The sequence below is a fragment of the Cyprinus carpio genome, chromosome A12 (assembly GCF_018340385.1).
Source record: "Cyprinus carpio isolate SPL01 chromosome A12, ASM1834038v1, whole genome shotgun sequence".
Classification (NCBI taxonomy): Eukaryota; Metazoa; Chordata; class Actinopteri; order Cypriniformes; family Cyprinidae; genus Cyprinus; species Cyprinus carpio.
In genome coordinates, this window is record NC_056583.1 from 8,310,639 (window position 1) to 8,336,011 (window position 25,373).

The 25,373-nt window shown below is 39.2% G+C and overlaps 2 protein-coding genes across 3 annotated transcripts in view; one reads left to right on the forward strand and one right to left on the reverse strand.

Moving 5' to 3' along the window:
- Positions 1-12,624, reverse strand: part of aclyb (ATP citrate lyase b) — a 69,650-nt gene extending 57,026 nt beyond the window's left edge. The window contains exons 1-4 of one of the 2 annotated variants that reach the window (XM_042767383.1): positions 12,456-12,624; positions 9,046-9,222; positions 8,847-8,969; positions 7,385-7,447 (exon numbers count right to left, since the gene is read on the reverse strand). In XM_042767383.1, the coding sequence (XP_042623317.1) occupies positions 7,385-7,447; positions 8,847-8,969; positions 9,046-9,204 (345 nt within the window). In that variant the 5' untranslated portion in view covers positions 9,205-9,222; positions 12,456-12,624. The remainder of the gene's footprint in view (positions 1-7,384; positions 7,448-8,846; positions 8,970-9,045; positions 9,223-12,455) is intronic. The other variant, XM_042767384.1, reaches the window with a different exon arrangement.
- A 2,491-nt stretch (positions 12,625-15,115) lies between these two features.
- Positions 15,116-25,373, forward strand: part of si:ch211-217a12.1 (alanine aminotransferase 2-like) — a 59,069-nt gene continuing 48,811 nt past the window's right edge. The window contains exon 1 of the mRNA XM_042767388.1: positions 15,116-15,266. Within this exon, the coding sequence (XP_042623322.1) occupies positions 15,244-15,266 (23 nt within the window). The 5' untranslated portion in view covers positions 15,116-15,243. The remainder of the gene's footprint in view (positions 15,267-25,373) is intronic.

The window sequence follows — 25,373 nt, forward strand, 5'->3', positions numbered from 1 at the left end:
ACAAAATGCATACTTTTCAATGAAAGAACACTGAGAGTTTGCTTCTGGTGTTTGGATTTGTACTTCAATAATGAGCTCCAAGTTTAGGAATAGCCAATACGTTTTTTTTTCTCTCTCTCTCTCTCTCTCTCTCTCTCTCTCTCTCTCTCTCTCTCGCTCTCTCTTTAACTCTCTATTTAATTAACAGCATTAACTTCGATGAAATACATCTTTCTTCAGGTAGACTGAATGTTTTTCTGTCTTGCTAAATGTTGGGCTCATGATCAGTAAGTTGTATTCGCTCAAACTGATTTAGTTAAATCAAAATTTGTGGACTTTGAAGCTGGGCGCAGTTTGCGCGAGTCCCGCGCGCTGTGAAGCGGGAGCAGCTGATGGAGGACTCCGCTTGGTCTTAAAGCCTTCCGCAAACGCTACGTTCACAAATAACAATGATTTTCGTAAAATAGTGATTAATTATCAATTGATAATTTGTTATTATTATGGTCTTGTGAAAACAATAATATGGGCTGCGGGAAAATAATGAATAAAAAGAGTAAGGCTGCTGTGAGTGCAGGCATGTTTCAACCCAGTAACATGAGAACACACCGTTCCTCACAGCTAAAAAACAGACCGAATTCAGTTCAGCTGGAGGGGGTTGGGGTAGTTCTGCATAGCTTTTGGGGGTCGAGATAAAGGTGTGAATCTCTTGGTCTTTCATATGGACAGTGTCTTATGAGGGTATCAAACTTGCAGAACAGGTTTAGATAGGACTCGTCATTTTGGTTTTAGGGCAACTTTGAAGAAAGGTTTTGATCCACTTCAAATGTTGACTAATGTATAGCGCAATATAGTTTATTAGTTATTATAACTTCAGAGGAAGATGCCTTAACTCAATTAAAATAAATAAATAAATTCGCAAACGACATCCAGACCAGTCCAGACATCAGTATGATCCGTCTATGATGTTTTATAGGCTTTTTTAGATTTGGGAATACACATGCGTTACAGACATGACAAAAAAACTTTTTGGAGACATTATTATTATTATTAATTAATTATTATTATTATTATTATTATTATTTTAGCCTATTTACAATGCACAAACCAGAAGCAACAATATCTGCAGAGAAGGGTTGGCCATTCTCAAAAAAAAATATCAATTTTATTTCAATTTTCGTTTTTGTGTTTCAGAGGAAAAATCAGTGTTAAGGCATCTCTCCATTACTTCTGAAAGAAGAATTTATGCAAACGCGTATAAAATGCTTTAAAAACTTTAACAGAGATGTCTAGAGGCTATTTAATAGGTCTGCCTCCCATGTAAGATTTTTCTAGTCTAGTTACTAGTCGTTCATTTGTCATTATTCAGCTAATCGCAGGATTATATTACATTTACATCTATAATCCATAATGAGCCTTAATATATTTCGCGCTCAAGCACATGCATTAAGTTTGCCCCAAAGCACAGGCAGAAGTAGCCCAATAATTGTAAAAAAGGGGACATTTTTAATTATTTATTAATAAACAAATGTTTTCTTGTCGGCTGCAAGATGAAATTCACAGTGCTGCCTCTCTCCACATGAACGCGCCTTTAAAGAGACATACAACCTTCACAGATTACATAATGCTTTCGTTTTGAATTGATTCGTTTAAAAGACATTTCAAGCTTTCTGTAGATATATTTCTCATGTATGTGAGACACCACAATTTTAAGTTAATTCATTATCAGGAAAAAATTCAAGTGTTCTAGAGGGCGCCTCCCTGTCCTGCATGCGCATTAATAACTTTCGCACAAACACTTAAATATGAATAGTTATTCACATTTTGCATATGCATTACAACGTAAATTATTTTTTTACATGCAATTATCCAAAATAAAACCAAACAAGATTTGTAGTGAAGATAAAACAAATAAGAATAAATGCTGCGCATGCACTCAGCATCACTCGCGCCGCGCACATCTTGCACGCAGACATTTTACACACCTGCATTTAAATGCGGCTGCAATTTTTTTTTTTTACTTAAATTCTATGTAAGCAAGTAACGGCGGCTCCCTTTAAAATCACTGAAGTTGTCTATTAATGAAGCTCTTTTTTATTTACATCATTTGCAGTTTGGTGATTATAATGAGAGAACTTGAGTTTAATCGTGAGGACGTTTTATTAATCCGTCCATTCTTTAGAATTTCAATGATTTAGCTAAATCGTGCAGGTTTAATTTATTCGTTTCTTGTTTTAATCAGGCCTAAATAATGGGAACGAAATTATACAGTGCCTCACGTTTTACTAAAATAAAGAAAATAATTTATAAAACTAGCAACAATTTCTTACAGACAAATATATTTTCCCAAGAAGTTGTCTGTCAAAATAAAGGACAGTTAACGAATAACAAAAATGCATGTTGTTTTATTAAAGGAATTTTAAAATATAAATTAAAAAATATAGGCCTAATATATGAGAATATTGACATTTTGCATATAAATCCATGTAGCCTAGCTCACTAAAATAGGCTACCACTTTTAATGCTCTGATGCAAAGTAAACCACAATTTCTTTTGAATAATATAACACATAATTCATATTATATAAATAATACTGCGCACCTATTAAATGTGTCAAATCTAAAATATGGTGTAATACTGTGTAGCTTAGAGAAAATATAAGCACAGGCTCAGGCACAGGCTTGACATTTATCCTGCTTGAATTCGTTCTAAGAAATGCACATAACTTCATAATTACCAAACTTACATCTGTGAATATTAAATATTTTTAACTATAGTGTTTTTTTCTTTCATTTTCCCTGACTGCAGCCGTCAAATGTAACACATCAGCGAGGCAAAACTGACGTCTATTTGCGAAAATGTGCTTTGATGCGCTTGTTTGAAAACTTGTGATTAAAGCGCCACTCAGCGGTCAAAAGCTGCAAATGCACTTTGCAGACGCCGCGGCGGCGGTACGAGCGGCGGTAGAAGTGACGTTTTGGATGTCTACCTACTGTATGATGTATGATGGTGATCATGTCCTAAAAGACATCATGAACAACATCATAACAATGTGATCAGCTGAGAGGGACAGCATTGAATTAGTGGTACATCAATACAGGGGTGTATACAACCTAGTAGAAACCACTGAGGCAAGCAGCTCAGATCATAACTGAGGCTGAGTAGGCAGCACGTGTGAGGCAAGAAACGACACATCTAGGTTATAAATCCTTGTGAAAGTGCTGGGTGATGACCAGCCTGCCGCCATGCAAATGTACTGAATAGATATGCCACTTGCCCAGGCCCACGCGAGTCCACGGGTTAAGTGGGCCAGAACCCCTATAGGACATTTCACGCACTTAAGAGCCATAAGCCAAAGCAATTGCGTTGATGATTCAGTTTGACAGCCTTTGCTTGGACACAGGCAGGCCTTTTGTGCGCCCTCTAAAGCATACATACAACTAGCTGCTCCAAGAGCCTGAACTGTATTGAGCGCTCGGTATAAATGCGCACCACATGTACAGGGCACAGCAAAAGTGTATTAAGCGGTTCCGGCCCGGCCAGTGTTTCGCGACGGAAAGCAGATAGTGTTATGACCTGCGTTTTAAATGGAGTCGAAAGCACTTTAGGCACATAACCCTTCCTAGGCTTTAAATGGAGTCTGCAATCACCTGTCCCGAACTCGAGTTGTCAATTGACAGTGCCTGCAGGTCCCCAGCTCGCTTAACAGAGGCCAGCGCGAGCAGGAGCACTGTCTTGCGAGAGAGGGCACGCAAGCTCGCTGATTGTATGGGCTCGAACGGGTCTTTTTTTTTGGCTCTTGAAGGAAGGAAAGAATTTTTTGTACTGGGTAGTTGAATGGGTATTCGCCCTGCAACCCCCACCAATTTGTGAAAACTCTCCATTTATGTGCGTAAAGACGTCTAGTGGAAGGAGACTTAGGCTGCATTTACACTGCAGGTCTTGATGCCCAAATCCGATTTTCTGACTATATCCGATTTTTTTTGACGACCCGCTTACATTATCTTTTAAAAGTGACCCGTATCCGATTTTTGCATTTACACTATACACTCCTGAAACTACCAAACGTAGACGTTCTGACTCGGGAAAAGGAAGTAAAAACAGCACGAAATACAATGGATGCAGATGCAAATAAAATTATACAGTGTTTTGCTTTCCATAATATATTGAAAAGTCAACAAAAAAAAAAAAATCAGCAAAACATTGGTCTAGTACGGCGGAGAAAAAAGGCGCTTAAACCGTGCCTCCCCATATCTCGTGAAATGTCTTCAAACACGGATTTATTTCTGTAACAACCCTGCATTTTTGCCTGCACTGTCTCTTTGCCCCAAAGACTTAAAAGACATGAAACCTCCGCATTGCTCCACTGTGTGTACCCTTCGTCCTCTATCACGCCTATAATAAGTCATGTGATCTCAGTTGGTGGTGTCCACCTGAGTTGACGTCACTTTTTTAAGACGTACGACTCGCATTTACTGGGGAATATCCGATTTGTCTGCTTACATGGCACACGCAAATGCACGTATCCGATTCATATCCGATTTATTACCACATATGAATGAGGCCTGAATCCGATCTGAGAAAATCGGAATCCATGCGGTTTTTTCCTGCTTACACGTTCACCGGTCATATCCGATCTGTGCCACATGAGAGGAAAAAATCGGAATTGGGTCACTTGAACCATGCAGTGTAAATGGGGCCTTAGCCTCAGACATAGTGTTCAATATGCTGAGGAAGTGCATCTGTTACAGGCGAGCCCCATCGAGCGGCCAGACATGAAGAATGACTCTGGATTTGGACGCTATATCGTTAACTGTGCTTGAGAAAGGAGGTCTCTCTTCAGTGGGATAGTTCAGGTCTGTTCTGCACTTACAGAACAGATTTACTTTCCTCTCTGATTATGCAAAGCACAAGAGGCAGAAGTTTTACTGAAGGAAAAGCATACTTGCTTACTTTTGGCCAGCTGCGAGCGTTCTTCACTGATGCGAAGAGATCCACCTCCGCCCTGCCATATACACACCAAATCGTTTTGACTTTAAAAGGGTGTAATTTCCACTCTCTGTGGATTACCCCGGCCATCAACAGTTAATCCACGCCGTGATTCAGGTGTCTGGGGACATGTACTGGCCGGATGGAGATGTGTCGATCTGCCCACAGAAGAAGGTCTCTCGCCAGCCGCAGTAGCAGACACGAGCTCATGCCCCCTTGGTGATTTATAGACGCTACCACTGTCATGATGTCCATCCTGATGAGAACATGACAGTTTATGTGCCACAATTTCTCAGTTTCTGACACACTCGCATATTGATTGAATTCAGCTCCACTCCTAAAAAGGAGACATTCTGGCTCAGTATCAGAATGTTCTTTTGCATATTCAGTCAGCCCTAAAAGCTCTGAAGATGAGCGAAGAGTCTGAGCTTGTTGCTTAGTAGCGCGCTCTCTGATTTGGCTAAGACCAGCCAATCGTCGAGATAGTTCAGGATGTGCATTCCGCTCTGCTTCAGAGGAGAGATAGCGGCATCCATGCATTTCGTAAACGTACAAGGGGCCAGGGATAAACCGAAGGGTAGGACCGTGAATTGGTACGCTACCCCCTCGAATGCAAATCTCAAGAAATGCCTGTGGCAAGGGGCTACCTGAATGTGAAAAAATGTAATGTTGAAGTGAATGTGATTTCTTTAAATCCACAGATATAAACCAATCTCTCAGTCTGATGTGTGAGAGGTTTTGTCTCAGCGTAATCATTTTGAAGGAGTGCTTCGAAGGCGCGCAATTCAGGGGTCTCAGGTCCAAGATTGGGCGGAGTCCACCATCTTTCTTTGGTACCAGAAAATAGCGACTGTGGGAGCCGCTCTCGTGGTCTGTTAGGGGCACTGTTTCTACAGCGCGTTTTGTGAGGAGGTTGTGTATTTCCTCTCGTAAAAACTGAGGCTTTTCGCTCCCGTACAGTGGACATTAACACACCATTGAAACGGGGCGGCCTGTGGAAGAACTGAAGCGTGTAGCAGACAGTAGCTCGTCTTTGGTGCGGGATGCAGATTTCCTCCTCCGAGAGACAGCATCAGGAACACGGCTTTGATTCCTGTGCCGGTGGCCTGCCGTCTCTGTCAGGGCGGGGTCTCCGGCCCTGACGGCGCTTCGGCCAAGGCTGTCTTGGTCTCACCGCCGGCTCATGTTTGCGCATAACAGCAGCAGAAGCTGCAGCCTTCCCGCATGCTGCGCTGAGGAGAGCAGCAGGAACGCGCAGGAAGGTTTGCGCCACATCTTGAGCGATGGGGGAGGGGCGGAAAACAGCAGTCATTAAGCACATTGGAAGGGGATCTGCAGCAGAGGTCTGAGGAGCATGTGGGCACTGAGCCAGTGTGGGCTCATCACCTGACCCTGACAGATCCGCATCAGAAGCTCACAGCACTTTCCTCCTAGGCTCAAAAGAGGCTGCAGAGGAAGAGCACAGCAGGGCTTGTTCATCGCCTTGGACGATGGCTACACAGAGCTTAAGAGTCCGGAGGCTCATATCTCCGCAGTGGGGGCAGTTGGACCCCCTAAGCGCCGCTTTTGCGTGGGCACGACCCATCAGAGAGTTCGATTGGCTCTGCGCAGGAGAGGCAATCACGAGTCATCCTTGTTTCCGAAGCTCACCGGTCACAGCAGGGGAAGAGAAGACGCGTCCGCTACAGCGTGTAGATCACGGTGAGTAGTCTTGTTGATAGGCTGCTTATTTCTTGTAGAAGGTTGGCTGAAGAAAATTATTCTGAATGGATGACGTACAAGCGCTGCTTTATATACAGTGGGGGGCCCTTCATATTTTGTGCGCTTGAACACCATTGGCCAGTTTCACTGGCGTGATTCAATAAAGCTTCAGTAGTATTTGGAGAAAAGGGTAATTCCCATAGAGATGTAGAGTGGCAGAATCGAAAGGGCAACATATTAATCACTGGAAATTTTTTTTCTAAAATCTGACTTTTGGGGGGCCAGGTAGTGTATTTAAAAATATGGTAACAATTTACAATAAGGTTCCATTAATTAATGTTAGTTAATGTATTAACTAACATGAACAAACAATGAACAATACATTACAGTATTTTTTTAATCTTTGTTAATGTTAGTTTATTGTTATTTAGTTTTTCATTGTTAGTTCATGTTAATTCACGGGGAGTTTAATAATTTTAACAAGCACAACTATTGATTTTAGTTGTGCATTAGTAAATGTTGAAATTAACATTAGCTAAGATTAATAAATGCTGTATAAGTATTGTTCATTCTTAGTTCATGTTAACTAAAGTGGTTAACTAATGTTAACTAATGAACCGTACTGTAAAGTGTTACCAAAAATATAAATGAAGGGACAGTGTGTAATGACCCTCAAAAACATACTGATAAAGATAAAATTGAACTGAATTTGTAATACCTGTAAGTGAGGCACAAACGGCTCAATGAGGAAGTTCTTTAAGATCCCTTTTGCCTTCCCAATCTGAGGAACAGGAAAAAAAACAACACATTCCATCAAATGTCAAATAGTTTTTTATATAAACTTTAAAGTATATTTAACTATTTTTTATTAAATCAGACAGGTTTCATGAAGTTAAAATTTATACCACCTAAGCAGAAATGCAACAAGCCCTTAGAATCATGTCATCACATAGTTTTTTTAAAAATTTAAATTCCTAGTAACAAAAGCACTGGTGTTAGCGCATTAAAATATCTGGATTAAGTTGTCCAATATTACTGTGTGTTCTTGTGTTCATAGGAAAGGGAAGATGTATTGATACAGTTGGAGATTGGCTGGTGTGATTGGCTGCTTCCCCCCTAAATATCAGCATCTCTTAATCGCCGCCCTTCGCCAGGCTCCCAACAAGAGTGGGTGCATGAAAGAGGAGGGGCGTTGAAATAGTCAGGGCTGGCAGCGTGTGATGAGGCACACCTGAATCGAATGGAGCCTCATCACCGCCGCTGTTTAAAGCCAGAGTGCGCCTCTTCTTGAGAGACCAGTTTCTTCCCCATGCATGCACGATGGTGTCCTCATGGGTCCAGGAAGGGAGCGCTGAGGGATATCTGTGCCGCTGAAGTGACTAGCTGCCAGACCCGCATGCCGGACGAGTACCGCACCCGTGAGACGGCTGTCGGGCCGTTTATAGTCTCCTGGACGCGCTATGGGCCAAGGAGGACGAAGCCGCTAGATGAAGACGCTGCCCCTTCGCGCCTCGGACCCGAGGGAGGAGCGCGTGAGGCCACCAGACTCCACCCCTTACCTGGACCCTTCCTTTCCAAACACTGCCCCTACTTCACGAACCCCACAGCACGATGAGGACACCAGATCCCCTTTTTATTTTGAACACCCTTCTCGTTTGGAAAATTTTCTTCCTTGTTTTATGTTATTTTCTGTTAATAAAAGCCTCTCTGAGGACTAACGCCACATCCACTGTGTCTGTCGTTTGCTCCTCCCACCACACTGGCAACATGACAGCAAAGTAATGACATCAAAAAGGTTTTTGATGATTATAGAGAATCTCTGAAACTCTGATCAAGGTTATTGCGTGATTCACAGTTGTTGTTTTTTAATTATTTCATGATCTCAATTTTGTTTTCAGTGTCAAGTTTTCATGTAAAGAACTATTTATTTCATTTTACCTGCAAAGTGGCTCTGCTGCATAGATTAAATCTATATAAATGTCTGCCAGTAAAAGTCAGATCACATTTGTTTAAAGCATGTTTCAGTGTTTTGTAGTTACAGTGGAATTTTGGTAAACTGTTAGTTACTTGCTTGTAATATAAAAGCTAGGGGTATAGTGAAATTACATAATTGATAAACTTGAATGGCAAATTACAGTTACTCCAAGTAGATAGAAACATAAACTTTTTAAAAGGCCTACTGTGATTTCTGTCATCAGATTAGATTTCAGCCATTCCTGGACACCCTCAAGGTTCAGGTCAACTGCCACCAATCCCAGCTTCCCCCTGCGTTTGATCAGCTGATCTGGCTTCACAACCAGCCTCTGCATGAAGCGATAGACAAATATATTACACTGACAATGCAGTATTATGGATCAGAAAACCAAGACATATACTCACTTCTGTTAGCAGCCATGGATGGTCCTGCGTAAGGCGGTCCCAGTCAGTGTCTGCAGTGACGGTGGCGCAGCAGAAACGGTTTTGCATGGCTGCTGTGGTGCAGATGTATTTATACAGGAACTCTTTTCCTGTCTGCTCAGAAATGGCCTTAGCAGACATCACAGCCGAGAACAATGCCTATAGAAAGACAGAAATAAATTAGGGCTTCTACAAACTTGAGCTGGAACAGCAAATCCACTGATTTCAGTTAGAATGGCCCAGCCACATATGGCACATTTGATATGATTTCATTAGCATCACTCTTGCATGATTGTGAATTCTGTAAGACAATTGGCTGTGTCTTAAGCATCTTGAGCATTCCCATTCATCAAATGATCTGTTGTCTGTAGTATACACTTTTACACATTAAACTCCTTTTGCCAAAGTGCCCACACACATTTATTTATCAAAGCATCAGAGTACATGAGTCAACTAGCATGGAGAGGAAATAAATCAAAAGCAGACCAGACTGAAAAAGCAATAAAAAAAGCATTGATAACTCAGCTGATTAAAAGACAAACTCTCCATCAAACTGAAGAAACTGGGCATTGTGGCTTAAAAGGACTTTAGTACTGATGGGCCTTTTTCTTATAATAACATCATGCACTGGGCAGGAAAAGAGTGTTTTAGACAAGTTATGCAAACTACCAAGGCCTCTTTAGAAGGCATCTAATTTTAACAAAGGTGTATAAGGATTGATTAAAAGAACTGTGAAAACCTTAGAGTTATTTGGCAAAGATACCTTAATAGTGACATTGGTAAGAATACATGGAATAGAGATTTGTCCAACAGTGGGAGGTATACAAAGGAAGCAAAGGTAAATTTATTCAGTATTTTATCCAGGTTTGACACAGGCATTACACTACATGCCAGTTCGGCTTTATAAAATGGGTTGTTTAAACAGTAATATATTCTGAAAATATATACAAGAAACCAGCACATTCATGCTCTCTGAGAGCGGACAAAGATTCAGCCTTTTCAGGAAGTTCTGTTGACATATCTTGGGAGATAGTTGGGATTTGACTACCACTTCTATAGAGGGTATGTCTTTCAGGAGATAAAACTGAAAATACTAACAATGAGTCTTCCCTTATTACCGTAGAAATAGTCACAGTAGCACAGCAGATACTTACATATTGTAAAGGTACCCTACCCTCTCTACACTTAAAATGTTGACTGAATCAAAAGTGTTGACAAAATTGAATGGAAATTACATTCATATAGACATTTGGGGGAAGTCATGTATGGGAGAAGTGCAAATGTTTCATTTCTTTAAATAGTATTTTCATAATTAAAAGTATGTAAAAGTAATTACAGAGTGTGTTCAAAGGCATTTTTATCTTTGGTATAAAAAAATATATTGAGAATAATTAAATTTCACTAGTATTGCTACCAATTACTGGAATTTTGGTATCGTTTTTTTTGTAAGGGGGCTTTATATATATATGCATGCTGATTTAACCAACCACTAAACCTAACATCACATGACACTGTAAATATTACTCACTTATCAAGCATGTGGTAAAGGCCCACAAACATGATTAACAGGTTTACAGTATATGTTATGTTTATTACACAGATTAATTACTTTCATATAAGGTAATTGCAACATGATTGACAGCACAAAGACACTGACAAAAGAAGCCATAAGATTACACTCCTCTAATCAGTACCACCATGGATTTCAATTTTTTTTTCTTGCCATCAAATTGATTGATTTTTCACTAGTAACATCCCAAAATTTGTGGATTTTTTTTTTTTTTTTTTTTTTTTAATTAGGATACCACATTTAACATATTACGTATGTAACTAGATGCACAATAGTCATACATGACAGAAAATGCAGAAAACTTATTTATTTTTGTGCATAACCAAGATCTGACAAAAAATGTTTAAACATCCTTATTTTTGCTACATACTATCACTTGCAGATGTATCATATATTATACTCTAAATTAGATATAATTAATTCATTAATGAATATCTATTTCACACAATTGTCCATCTTAGTTAATAAATATAGACTACTCTTGTCTACTGTCATGTTAATTCTTTAGGATGCTACGTAACTTTATTTTCTTATTAAAAATTAATTGGACCAATGAAGATTTTAAAATAAAACATGCCAGAAGCCAGCTGTTGCTATAGAAATGAATGCGATTTTCATATGCATCTGACTGACACATTATTTCAATGCAGCCAATCAATGACATATATATGTCAACATACTGTATGTTGATCTCCAATCAGGAGTCCAATCATGGACCCTGTCATTATATAACAACGTAGACACAATGTTAATAAGAGACTCACTGTGCAGTGTAGACAGCTTCATTCACTATAATGGAACTTACTATAATGAAGATTGTGATGAACTGAGAATGAGTAACAGCTTTTTATTGATTATAAAGGGAGTGCTCTTTACACACTTTCTAAGCAATACATAATCCATTCTGAGTTCCAAGTTTGTTTGTTTTTTGTTGTTGTTATTATTTTTTGTTTTCTTGTTATTGATATACTGTTCAGCTGAAAAAATATAGGATTATGTTTGATACACATTCAAAATTCTGTACCTTATAAAGGTGTGTGTGTGTATATATATATATATGTATATATATATATATATATATATATATATATATATATATATATATATATATATATATATACACACACACACACACACACACACACACACACAGATATATACAAATAGTACACCACAGATTTATTTGGATGTGTAACGTTACCATATTAATACCAAGATATACTTTGAGCCTGTGCAAATACTGGCACATGAACATGGTAAGCTATCAGAACTATATAATTACATTGTGATATCATACGTCGCTGTACGACCATAGTACACAACGATATAGCCTTTACACTTATGGGTACTATATTTTTGATAAAAGCAGTTGCATTAAATGTAAAGTCCCAAATAAACCAGTTTAGGGTGCAACCTGAATCTAAGCAGTAATAATCCCAGCCCCTGCAATAGGTTTTGTGTTTGTAGCTTTTATAAAACTAAAAACACATAGTTTTTATAATTTAGTCACATTTATAAACAGAATCATGGCAAAACACTGACAATGTCGGCTGGCATCTGGAATGAAGGAGTTGGTCACCTACATTAACATTTATAAGATGACAGATTGATAACATTAAGATCTCCCAATAGACAGAGAGTGGCCCGTCACACATTAACAATTAGAAAACCTCTCTACACTGCGAGCGACGCGACCAACACTCCCATTATATTCGATGACGCTGTCTACACTGTGGACAACCGTCGAATATAAAGTTCGTCGCGCGTTCGGGAACAACATTTAGACGTTAACACGGCCCGGCCAAACAATGCCAAACCTTACCGGCCAAAACACACAATGTGACGGTCTTGAGGTTCGGGACTGTCAAACGCGATACAGTAAAGCTGCCGGGTGGTATGCGCTGACTGGATGCTGATGCTCGGAGTTCTTCTTCTTCTTCTTCTTCTTATTTTAGTTTCCTGGTGGGAAGGGATACAGACCGTTGTAAATCGTGCATACTGCCACCTACTACAATGGAGTATGTAATAGTAGGCCTACGACTATTGAATATAGCAATACAGAGTGGGGGAAACGCCCCCCTTAAGGACAGTTTTAGCTTAAAATAAAAATATAATCAATAATTATGAAATACAAAATTATTATAGCCTATTTGAAAAATATTGTTAGCTAATGCCAACTGTGGCTAGCTAACTAGCTACCTTATGATAACTTGAGGTAATTTTTAAATATAAAGTCCAAATATTTTTTATTCAACCACCTAGTTACAATACATTTGATGTAAAAACAAAGGATTTGATGTTCAGAACAGAGTAACTACAGTTATTAAGCCATGCCCCCTCAGGCATTTTACCCCACAGACTAGGGTTTGAAAAAATCATTCTTAAAGGGATACTCCACCCCAAATTGAAAATGATGTCATTAATCACTTACCCCCATGTCGTTCCAAACCCATAAAAGCTCCGTTCATCTTTGGAACACAATTTAAGGTATTTTGGATGAAAAACCAAAGGCCTGTGATTGTGAGTAACTTAAATTGTGCTCTGAAGACGATCTGAGCTTTTACGGGTTTGGAACGACATGGGGGTAATTGAATAATGACAAAAATAGTACTGTATACCTTTAAATAACATGTAGGCCTACTCCCTATTTACAGGCCTTACTATTCTCATCATATAGGCTATAACTATGATATTCTACAAAACTTACAAGATGATTTAAAACAAGATTTAAAGCACTTTTATTCTTATTGCTGAAAATTAGATCACTTACTATAAAATCCTTTTTCTCATTGTGAATGAATACTTCTACATCCCAAGGGAGTAATAATCTCTTCTTTTAATATCTATGTTAAGTCTTTTGCAATGGTTTGTCTGCGTTGCCTTTAATTAATAATTTACCTTAATTTTTCCCAAATTAGTCATTTTGTTTCAGTGCTGTTTTTAATGACTACTGTTGTTTTCAGTGCTGTTTTTAATGACTATATTTCCTTTCCTTGAATTCTTCTGATCTGGTACCCAGCAGGATTGATCATATATTCCTAGTTTTCGAAATTTAGAAGTGAAGTGTATATTTCTTTTAATATGTTATTTTTAGTTGTTTTACTTATTGCAGTGCAGCTGCTGAATCAGAATAAATCATAACTATGTCTGGTTTAACTTCCTCCACCCACTTAGTTCTGCTGTGTATAGCTACATTATTAATTATTGTTTTATGTTGAATTCTAGTATAAATGTTTCCTTACAGACATGTCAATTTTACTGTGTCTTCAAAATAATATGTATATATTCCTAAATACCCATATAGTGTATATGTATATAATATATACCCATATAGTATATATATATTTTTTTTCACTTTCACTTTTAGTATATGTTATGTATTCTTGTACCAAAGAACAGCTATTCCATTTGTCTTTTCAGTTATTTCAATTATATATAAACACCTTATATTCTGGGAATATCCATGGTGGTATTATGGCTGTTAATACTTCCTGGGAGGAATTGTAAATTTTTATTCCGCACTGTTCAGTTTTCTTACATATATTCGATCCAAATCCTTTGGTTATTTATTTCTTATATATCCAGCAATTTTCAACCACAGTTTTAGCATATTTTCTTGTCTCACCTTGTATCTGTATAACTGTAATAAAGACCAGGTAGTAACTTTGCCATCTTGCAATTGGCTTCTGTGGGTCAAGTAGTAGAGTTAAATTCCAAGGGAATATATGAACAGATAAAATGCATACTTCAAATGCAATGAAAGAAATTGCATGAATGCATAAATGTAAAATTTGGAAAATGAACTTTTTTTTGCACAACATTATTTTTATTTTATTGATTAATGACCGTGTAACAATATTTAGCAATGTCATCCACATATTTAAAATAACTTTATTTGAAAGATGAAATGTTTAATATGTGATAATAATACACAAGGTTTTGCATGTTTACATTTTTTTTTTAGCTTCCTTATTGGGGAGAAAGAGGAAATCTATAGAGAGCATTTATTCAGTATTTCCTCCCACTTATTATAAGTTCAAATGATCAGCCCAGAATGAAAGAAATTTCTTAATTCTCAGACCACATGGGACCTTTTCTTGAAATGATCGAACAATAGCAGAGGGTTAATAAACGGTGCAAATAGATCCTTGCTTCAACTCTCTCCTTCCATTCTACAACCAACATGTCACAATCAGCTGTGTGTTATCTTTAGAAAGTGGTCCCTGTGTTTTGATGGCTGATGTTTGAGCAACAGCTGTTGAAGAAGATGTGTAATATGGTACAGTTTATGCTGATGGACTGCAGCATTTGTACATTTTGTCAGAGTGCAGCACGTTCTGCTCAACTGAATGTCATCTGGGTCAACATCACATGTCTACAAAGATCGAATATCACTCTCTCCTGAGAAGGTACAATCCATAGAGGCCAAAGTCGACTCGGAAATGTCTTGGAAACTTTCCTTGAATAGAACGGAATGAAAGGGGTGGGCAGGAAAAAACCTCTGATGTCATATATGAACACATGGTCTTCACATTGGTGGAGTTGTCTTTTAAACTGTGCACAGAAAAGAGGAAAGAAGATCAGATTAAATAACTGGAAGACAGAGATTAATGACCAAAAGCAATCAGATAAGGTAATGTGGAATTATTTACAAAAGTACAAAAAATTTGCTTCATGATTTGTTTGCAAATATTACTGATATCATTAGCGTGTGTCTATAAAGGTTTTGTTTGTTTGTTTTTGAAATGAAAGTTTGAAATGACAAAACAATGGACCAGCATTGAAAATGATAACAAAAAAATGTGAGACACTTTGTGGTTGCAGACATTAGTGGAACATCCAAAAAGTTAATGTGATGATGAGATTACTGTTTTAATTTGAGGGGAACTGACTTCATACTTCTGCTAAAATATTTTTTAACACCAACAGTTTAAAAGTTGTTGAGCAAAAATGGCAAAGTTAAAGAGAAGTAAAGAGAAGTTAGTTCTTGTATGTTTCCAGCATATCATTAGCTGAATGGCAGAGAACAACATTACGCCTTCCAGTAATGAAAACATGCTCTGAGAAAACACAAGTTCAGCAGTTAAGTGTTGTAGCAACAAAGCAACAAAGAAAATCACCACAGAATATAATCAGAATTACAAACCAGTTAGTTTTTCCCTGTTTCCTTCATGTTTTTCATAGACCAAAACCTGTTTATGTGAGGCCAAGAACAAATGCATATGATCAATATGAGGCATGGTTATGTTAATATAGAAATAACTGAAAACAGTGCTCCCTAAACCTGTCCTGATGTCCCATCAGTACATGGTTCCCCATCTATCACACATGATTAAACTCATCAGCTCATTAGTAGAGACTGCAAGACTCGAGTAGAATACTGTAGGAATGGGTCCTAAAACCCAGAAATAAGTTTTTTGAATGGGTTTTTGGTTAAACACCTGAAATAAGTTGTGTTCTTAACAAAAGCCTAAGATATTTTCACTTATTTTTTATACCTTAAAATACATCAGTAGCTTGGGGGGGGGGGGGTTAATGCGTTTTGATTAGCACGAGAAAGAATCAAAAATGGATGCTGAGGAGGTGAAATGGAGGCTTGCCTCGATTACATTTTGGTTGCACCAGCAACTGAAGCAAAGTCTGAGGTGTGGAAAAGTTTTGACCATGTGCATAATGAGAATAATGATCAAGTGGGTTATGTTGCTGGATGCACCATCAGTGAGCCCAGGACCGCGCTGAAGCCATCTACAGTGGATTCAATAACTTTCCTCCACAAAAACATGTAGCCTAATCTTGGTGAGTAAAGGTTTTTTAATTATAACTAAATAGTAATTGAGTCTTAAATGCATAATGTTGACAGAGTATATAGGCTAATGTTGGCATTATTGTTTTATTAAATTTCAGCTGCTATTCACTGTCGTGTTGAGGCCGGATTGTGGAGGAAGTGGCGAAGCAAATCCCGTGGAGCCTTTCTCTTAATTTCGTTATTGCCAAATACCCATTTTAATTAAGAATTTATCTTTAATATTTAATTTGTTAAGAAAGACTCATTTTTATTGGTGCATTGGCCTGTTTATAGGCTAAGTGTATGCCTAGGCCTATTTAGAGTGCTGAGATGTTATGATGTTACAGAGGACTTATTTAGTTTCTTTGTTCCAACTTCCAAGTGGCCTATAGCCTACGTTAGTCATGAATAAATTATGATAAAACATGTATAAATTACTCATTCTTGACAGAAGGCAAAATAGCTGTGTGCGTGCGCACATTTGAATAATGTCGGGCTGTAAACAGGTTCGGGTTTTTAAAAAGCTGTCAATCAAATTGTAATTGTCGGGCTCGGGCCCTGTCGGGCCTAACTTTTAAGACCCGATTACACCTCTACTTGTAAGGATATGTATACACAGAGGAAAGCCTTACTATTATTAGTGCAGCAGGGAGACCGTGCCAAATTATACAATGTCAGCACTGTTGTGATCATGCCGAGACAGTGCTAGTGTCCATTGTATTCGTCACAGTGTTGCCAAGTCCAAGGTTTTCCCGTGGAATTTGGCTACTTTATCACTGCTGCCATGGGTTGTTTTTCATGTCTGTGGGTTGGAGCAACAATGTGTATTTTTAGCGATTTTAACTGGGGGACCCCAGTTAGTTTGGACTAGTTTTGGGTAGCAATTGGGAGGGTTTTGTTGTAAAACAAAACCTGGCAACCCCTTTCGTCATAGCGACTCATCACAAAATACATTGGCATCATCTGTATTAGAGAGAAAACTACAGGTATCACTTCATCCGATGTTTAAGTGAATAAAATAGCCTTGAAAGCCTTGGAGTTCCACAACTATTGTTCTATTTTCTTTTGCTCCAGACCTCCAGAGGCAGTGCTGAAAGCACTAGTGGAAAACTCCCCCCGCTCACGCTTGACCAGGAATCAAATGACAAAGCTGTCACATCGTGACTCATGACGTGCCTTGAACTATAATTACCCCTTAGCCCATCACCCTGATCTCTTTCTCATTCTCGCTTGTTAAATCGAACATGACAATATTTTGTGCAGCTTTAGTATACCGATTGTTGGACTTACACGCATCTCGCGGCACACAGCGATCGTGAGATATGGATTGCATCACGCAAGAGGCTTCAATCTGCTGGATGCCGGCAAGTTTGAATGCCTCTGTGACGATATACACTCGGAAGCCCTGGCTGCCTTGGCTTATATGCGTATGATCGCGGCGTGAATCAATAACGCGCAGATTTATTGACTTTTAGGGTGAGTATTGATTTAACATGGATACCTTTCTATATTCATCTGTGAATATTAAATATTTTAACTACAGTGTTTTTCTTTTATTTTCCCTGACTGCAGCCGTCAAATGTAACACATCAGCAAGGCAAAACTGTGCTTTGATGCGCTTGTTTGATAACTTGTGGTTAAGGCGCCACTCAGATTCTATAGGTGGTGGTACGCGCGGCGGTGGCAGTACCCGCGGCGGTAGAACCATCATTTTGGTTGGCCACCTACTGTACATGCCACAGTGTAATGCATATAATGCACTTTTTGAAACCATTCCAGATGTTACTTCGGGTGCTGAGGAAAATCTGCCTGCAGATCCATCTCAGCACTCTGGCAGTAAGACCGTGCCTGAGAAATCAGGTGGGTCAGTTGTTGCATCCCTGGAAGGAACATTAAAAGCTATGCTTGCCCGCATAAATCTAGATCCCCCTCAACCAACAGTGGGTTCTGAGAATATTTTTCTGTGTCGTGCACAGAGAACATCATTTACAATGCCTCAGTGCAATGACTTTACATCTGTATTGGTGTCTGCATTACAAAATTCAACGAAGGCTACACGTCCAGATCAGTTAGCCAGTACACTGGCTATAATGCAAGACCCAAAGACAGTAGGACTTGGTAGCATGCCACCTATAGAATCTAGTGTGGCAGCACTTATTGTATCTCCCGATGAGGCGCTTTGTGAGAATGTACGCTGCTACAATGTTGAGTGAAGGCGCACTGATGAGTTACTGACTCATGCATACAATGCTACAGCGAGCCTTGGCCATGTTTCTAATTCTTTGGCACACATGCTTGTGGCTCTACACTCCTCTCTGAGAGAAACTTCATCTGACCCGTTAGTGACAGACTTAACAGAACTTACATTGCAGACTATGGGTGTTATTGCCAAACACTGTGGAACAGCCTTAGGTACTCTTGCACAAGCTCGACGGCAAATTTGGTTGGCCCAGTCCTCTTTGCCGGAGGTATGTAGGAACAATTTGCGGAGATTGCCATTGGAACTTGGTAGAATTTTTGGACCAGCTGCACAGGAAGCCTTGGATCAGTGTGTGTCAGTGTCTGAAACTCGCTCCCGTCATGTGGGGACTGCCCAAGGACCCAGGCCTCTGGTGCTCATTTTTTACAATGTTGGTGTAAGACCCATTTATAGATCATCTCAACATTTCCACCATCGGAACTCTCAGACTACTCCACCACCACCTACTTCACCTCCCAGATATGGTGGGACTCAACCACGTGGAAATCAGTCTCACACCCGACCCCCAGGTCCCCAACAGCACCACCGCCCCAGCTCTACAGGAAAGAGTTTGCAGGAGCGTTGACGCTCACATGTCGACAGTGGGCTGTTTCAAGGAAAGTCAATTAAATCATTGGAGATCAATAATAACAAATCAGTGGCTCTTGATTACCCTTTCAAGAGGGTACCATATACAGTTAAACCTCCTGTTCACAAACGGCATGAGACAGACAATAGTTCACAATCCACGTCAGGCACAGGCACTTGCACATGAAGTTCAGGTGTTGTATCAATCATGAACTTCATTTTTTTTTCATTTATTTTCTGGTCACAAAGAAAGACTTAGATCTAAGAAACTTAAATAATTTTCTCAAGTTTCTCCTGTTCAGAATGTTATGCATAACACGCAAGCCATCATGCTGCAAGATTGGTTTGTGACAACAGACTTGAAGGATGCCTATTTTCATATTCCGATTGCACCAGAGCACAGGCGGTTTCTTCAATTTGCCATAGGGGGTCAAATATTTCAGTTCATGGTTCTTCTGTTTGGCCTTGCATTGGTACCAAAAGTTTTTTCAAAGTTTGACCAGGCAGTATTGGAACCACTCCAGAGGACTGGCATGAGAGTGTTACAGTACCTGGATGACTGGCTTGTCTGTGCACATCACCCCAGCAGGTAATAGATCAAGCTCGTTACCTGCTGGAACACATCACATCTTTGGGGATCATTGTGAACTGGGACAAAAGCAAGCTTGTTCCAACGCAGTCAACCAGTTACATAGGTTTTGCTTTAAACTCTGTCACAATGTCGGCTTGCCCGACTTCAGAGAGAATAAGTTAAATTCTGAGAGCTATGAAGAGGCTTCGGGTGGGTCACACTCAGCACTATGTGGCTCTCTTGAGACTCTTGGGGAAGCTCAAAGCAGCAACAGCAGTAGTACCAGTGGTTATTCTGGCTCAGGCTATTCCAGTGCTGGCTCTTTCAAAAATGCCTGTGGCTGATACAAGTCAAATACACAAAGATCAGAGTCACACGTCGCTGCATGCAAGTCCTAACACCTTTGTGACAGCAGCAGTTTCTTCTCAAAGGAGTTCTATTAGGACCTCCAACTGCACGCTGGGAAGTCATAAGGACGAATGCTAGTCTTCTCGGCTGGTTGGGGGGGAGTCTGGCTCAGGAGAGGAGTGAATGGCATCTGGCGAGGGGCTCTGCGCAAAGTGCACATAAATGTTTTGGAACTGACAGCTGTGTTCCTTACCCTTTTGCATTTTTAGACTGTTCTCAGGGGAAAGCATTTCTTGGTATGCACGGACAATAGAGTGGCCATTTTTATATCAAACATCAGGGAGGCACAAGGTCACAGAGTGCGCTTCGGGTAGCTCACAATCTACTCATTTGGGTGCACACCAATCTGTTTTCCATCCGGGCAGCATACCTACCAGGACGACTACCAGGACGACTCACAGGGAGATTGGAGTCTACATTCAGACTTCGTGCAGATGATATGGAGAACATATGGGACCACTGCAGTGGATGTGTTTGCAGACAGTCACACGTCTCACTGTCCTAGTTGGTTTTCCCTGATGGATGAACCAGGATCTCTAGATCTGGATGCATTAGTCCACGACTGGCCGGACGTTATCCTATATGCTTTTCGTCCATTACCACTTATTTGGAAGGCTGTTGGGTGCGAGACTGCAGGCACTGTCTACTGTTAGTGGCTCCTCATTGGCCTGCAATGCCATGGTTTCAGACCCTTCTTTCTGTTTTAATAGGGCCACTTTGTCATCTGCTGAACAGACCAGACCTATTGAGTCAGTTAGAAGGGAGAGTTTGGCACCCACATCCAGACATGAGTGAAATTGTGGGTGTGGCCTCTGGAGTGGTCTCTTGGAGTGTTCACAGAGAGCCAGGGACACTGTTTTGAATGCGCATGCTGCATCTACACATAAGTTGTATTCATGTAAATGGAAGGTATTCTGTGATTGGTGTTCTAGCCATGATATTAATCCACTACAGTGTTCAGTGGGATGCATTTTAGATTTCTTGCAACATCTTTTGGAGCTTGGACGTTCTATATCTACACTTAAGGTGAATGTGGCAGCTTTGTCAGCTCACCAGTCCGAGTTTGGTGCTTCCTCACTTGGGTCTGACCAGCTGATTGTTGCCTTCTTGAAAGGAGCTAATTGTCTTTGTCCTCCAAGGGCAGTCTGGAGTCCGAAATGGGATTTGTTTTAGTGATATGCGGAGAGGTGGTGCACTTTCTAAACAGAGACTGGCACACTGGGTGACACAGGTTATTTTACATGCGTACGAGTCTGCAGGAAAGTCTGCTCCCTCATCTATTCATTGTCACTCTACAGGTGCCTTGGCAACATCTTGGGTAGTGTTCAAAGTGGTGTCACTCTCTGAAATTTGTGCAGCAGCAAACTGGGCTTCATCATGTACATTATCAGGTTTTTACAGATTGAATGTGACTCCCTTGCCAGCAATGTGTGCTGCAGTGCTTTCTGCCTCCCCGAATGTTTCACAGGGGGATCCCTTGTGACTGCGTAGGTATTCGTCTTCCCTTGCAGTAGCTCTGCTAAAAAATTTATTTAAAAAATGGCTATCCTTGTACAGCTATGATCAGCTGTTTCTCCATCTTGGCTTAGCTTTCTTTTTTCTTACGGGAAATGATGAAGCTGATTTGTTGATTCTTGTCACATGACCAGCGGTGCACTTGCTGCGTTCTGAAAAGTTTAGATGTTTCTAATTAAATTTTCTACCTGTTAGATTGTGTTTTATTAATGACTACACCTACCCCAGCCTTAAACTTACCCTTTACAATAATGAAATACTAATAATGTTGTACAGTGTGACAAAAATTATGCTGTATTTATGTGCGCATGCCCAGAAGCGCCAAATGTATCCCTTCTATCCCTTTGTGTGTGTGTGCTGCGCGAAGGCATCAATCATTAAAATTTTTGACCACAGACATGATGTCTGTATGTCCCTGTACGTTATAGTTGTAGGCCTACTAATTTAGTTTTAATCGTTTAATCACCACCAAAGCGTCTTGTCTCCATTGGCAACATGCACGATTTGTGTTGATTGCATTATGGGGGGTGTCATTGGGGTGGTAAGGTTTGGATAAGTACATATTTTTATAAACTCTGGCCACCCCTGTGGCCACACCCTAGGATGATTTGCAGTGGCTACTATTAATTTAAATCTATTTTAAATCTATTAATTTTAGATCTATATAATTTATATATCATTTAATATAGTTGCTATCACACGAAGAGTGATGTTTTTCTCCAGAAGTCTGCATAATTGCAAATGTGGCATTGATTTCATACAACAGTTCAATAAACAAGAAGTTAATATCAAGAGTTTTACGTCTTATACAACATATTCACTTTTTGCGCTCTATTTCTAAAAACAAAAATCATTCAAAACACAGCCACTGTTTTGCGTCTCTGATCAACATGATAGTGTTTCGTTCCTGAATGAATCAACCGTTTAAATGATTCGGTTCAATCGCAATGACTCACTTATTAACAGTGACTCGCTGCCACCTACTGGCTGTTTTAATTTCACATTTAAGGTACCATTTCATTTTTTTAAACAATTTCAAACATCAGTTTTTAATGTTTTATATTTAAAATATCAAAACATTATTTATTAATTTGTAACTCCAGGTTAAAGTATTCCATGTCCCTCAGAGCTCCATTAAACAGTGTGTAAAAACATCTAAATGGCACTTCAGATGCAGTTTCTGTTTTCACTGCATTGCAAAGATCAATTTTGCTGATACTGATTGCATTTGCTTGTTAACAGCCCAAATGCAAGTGTCTGACTTAAAAGATGGTGCACACTTTTAGAAAAAAATGGCATAAAGGTTAAAAAAAAAAAAAAGCCTCAGCTGTCAGCACACTCAGAAATAAGATATCAGCACAATAACACACACAGCAAAATATTGTCTAATTTTCGTTATCGATAAAATCCCAGAAGTCACAGAGATATCATTTTTTGTCAATATTGCAAACCCTTTATTTATTTATTTATTTTTTTGATGTGCCACCCCAAGATTTACTGTGGCCTCATCTGGCCACCCCTATTAAAATTTTCTGGGGGCGCCACTGATTGCAAGTGATGTCACAGGTAGCGGAGAGTGCAAGTGGCGATTGCAAGTGACATTGTAATTTAGTTTATTTTTTCTTCTCTTCACCACCTGGCTACTGTTGTAAAATGCTGAGAGATTCAAACAAAAAATTATCAATAAAAAGAACAAAATAAAAAAATAAAGACTGCAAGTGACGTCGCTAGCGGAAGCACAAGTGTCTGAGAGTGCAAGTCTGAGAATGCAAGTCTGAGAGTGCAAGTGCAAGTCTGCAGCCAGACCCTTCTCGAATTATTTGGCCTCAACACCAAACGATATGTCAGGCGGAAATTTAATACAGCTCACCATCAAAATAACAGCATTCCTACAGTAAAGCATGAAGGTGGTAAGATCCTGTTATGGGGTGTTTCTCTGCAGCAGAGACTGGAGCACTTGTCAGGATAGAAGGAAAAATGAATGGGACAAAATACTGTCAAATGATTGAGATCTTCTACTCTCTACCAGAAAGTTGTAAATGGGAGCGGTGGGGGGACTTCCAATTTGACAATGACCCAAAGCATGGAGCAAAACTGACCACACAGTGGTTGAAGGAGAAAAAATTGAATGTCCATGCATGGCCTAGTCAGATTCCAGACTTAAACCCCACAAATATCTGTGGAATGACTTGAAGACTGCAGTCCGTCACCATCAAACTTTACTGAACTTGAGCAGTTCTGCAAAGAGTGGGCAAATATAGCAATGTCTAGATGTGCAAAGTTAGTCGAGACATCTCCCAACAGACTAAAGGCTGTAAAGGAAAAGGTGGTTCAACAAAATATTGATACAAGGGGTGATCCTTTTTCCAACTCAGTGATTCTGTTTTCCTTTTTTTCCTTTTTTTTCCCCCTGGCATGTTGTTTTTATATCTTTCTCTTGGGTGTTATAAGCTGCACTGAGTAAATACAGCCGAATGAAATTAAACAAAAAATGTTTCTGTCTTCATTTCAGGCTGCAAAGCAACAAAATGTGGTTATTTTAATGGGGGAAGAGGTGATTCTTTTTTATACCCACTGTATATCATTTTTAGTTTTATTATAACACACAGCAGATCCACAGTAAAGCCAATAGAAATATTAGACTCTTGAACCTTCACCGAACAGTGGTTTCGAGATTATTGTCCCTTTTTTATTAAGGTGCCTATAGAGTTAAAATGATAGTTCTAATCAAGTAGTGGTAAACTGACTGGTTTCCTTAATTCCATAATTGCTAACTTATTTTAAGGGATGGTTGACCCAAAAATTTAATTTACTCACCCTCATGTTGTTCCAAACCTGTATGAATTTCTTTCTTCCACTGAAAACAAAATAAGACATTTTGAATAATGTTGGTTTATTACTACATTGGTTTTACACATTTTTTTTATTTTAGTTCTTCAATTTATTCAAGGCAATGCAAACCCCTGCTAGAGTATAATTTGTTAACTAAACAACAGGCAAATTAAAGGTTAAAATTACAGTGCATGCAAAATTATAAGGCAAGTTGATATTCTGGTCATTTCTTTCCAAGCTAATTTTACTAATTACAAACCACATCATTTTAATAAGTATTATTAATTTTGTATATAATCATTTATACGTGATATATAATTAATAACAACGACTGAAAGTAAAAAAAATGCCTTATATTCAGATGTGCATAATGATGAAGAAACACTGTTTCAACTGTACCCATTAAACGGCATGTATATTTCTAAAACTGCCATGATATCCTTATTTGCTTTGTTACAAATGTCAGTTATATCAGTTATAACTAGAAGTTAGTTGTTTAAATTTGTTTTAATTCATTCTCTGTATATGACTGTTGATTTTCTCAGACAATGAAACATGAAGCATCTTAAGCAGTGGGATACTACTGTTTGAGTGATGTGTACACAAGTTTCAACTGTCCCTCTTTTCCAAATGTATGCGATCTACCCTATGGTTTAATCTAACAAGTTAAAGTTCAAGCTGAGCTTTATTGTCATTCCGCTACATGTGTGGACATACAGTGGAACGAAATGTCATGTCTCACAGGACCACGGTGCTACATAAATAAACAAGCAGCAATTAGGGAAAAGCACAACAGAGGCAA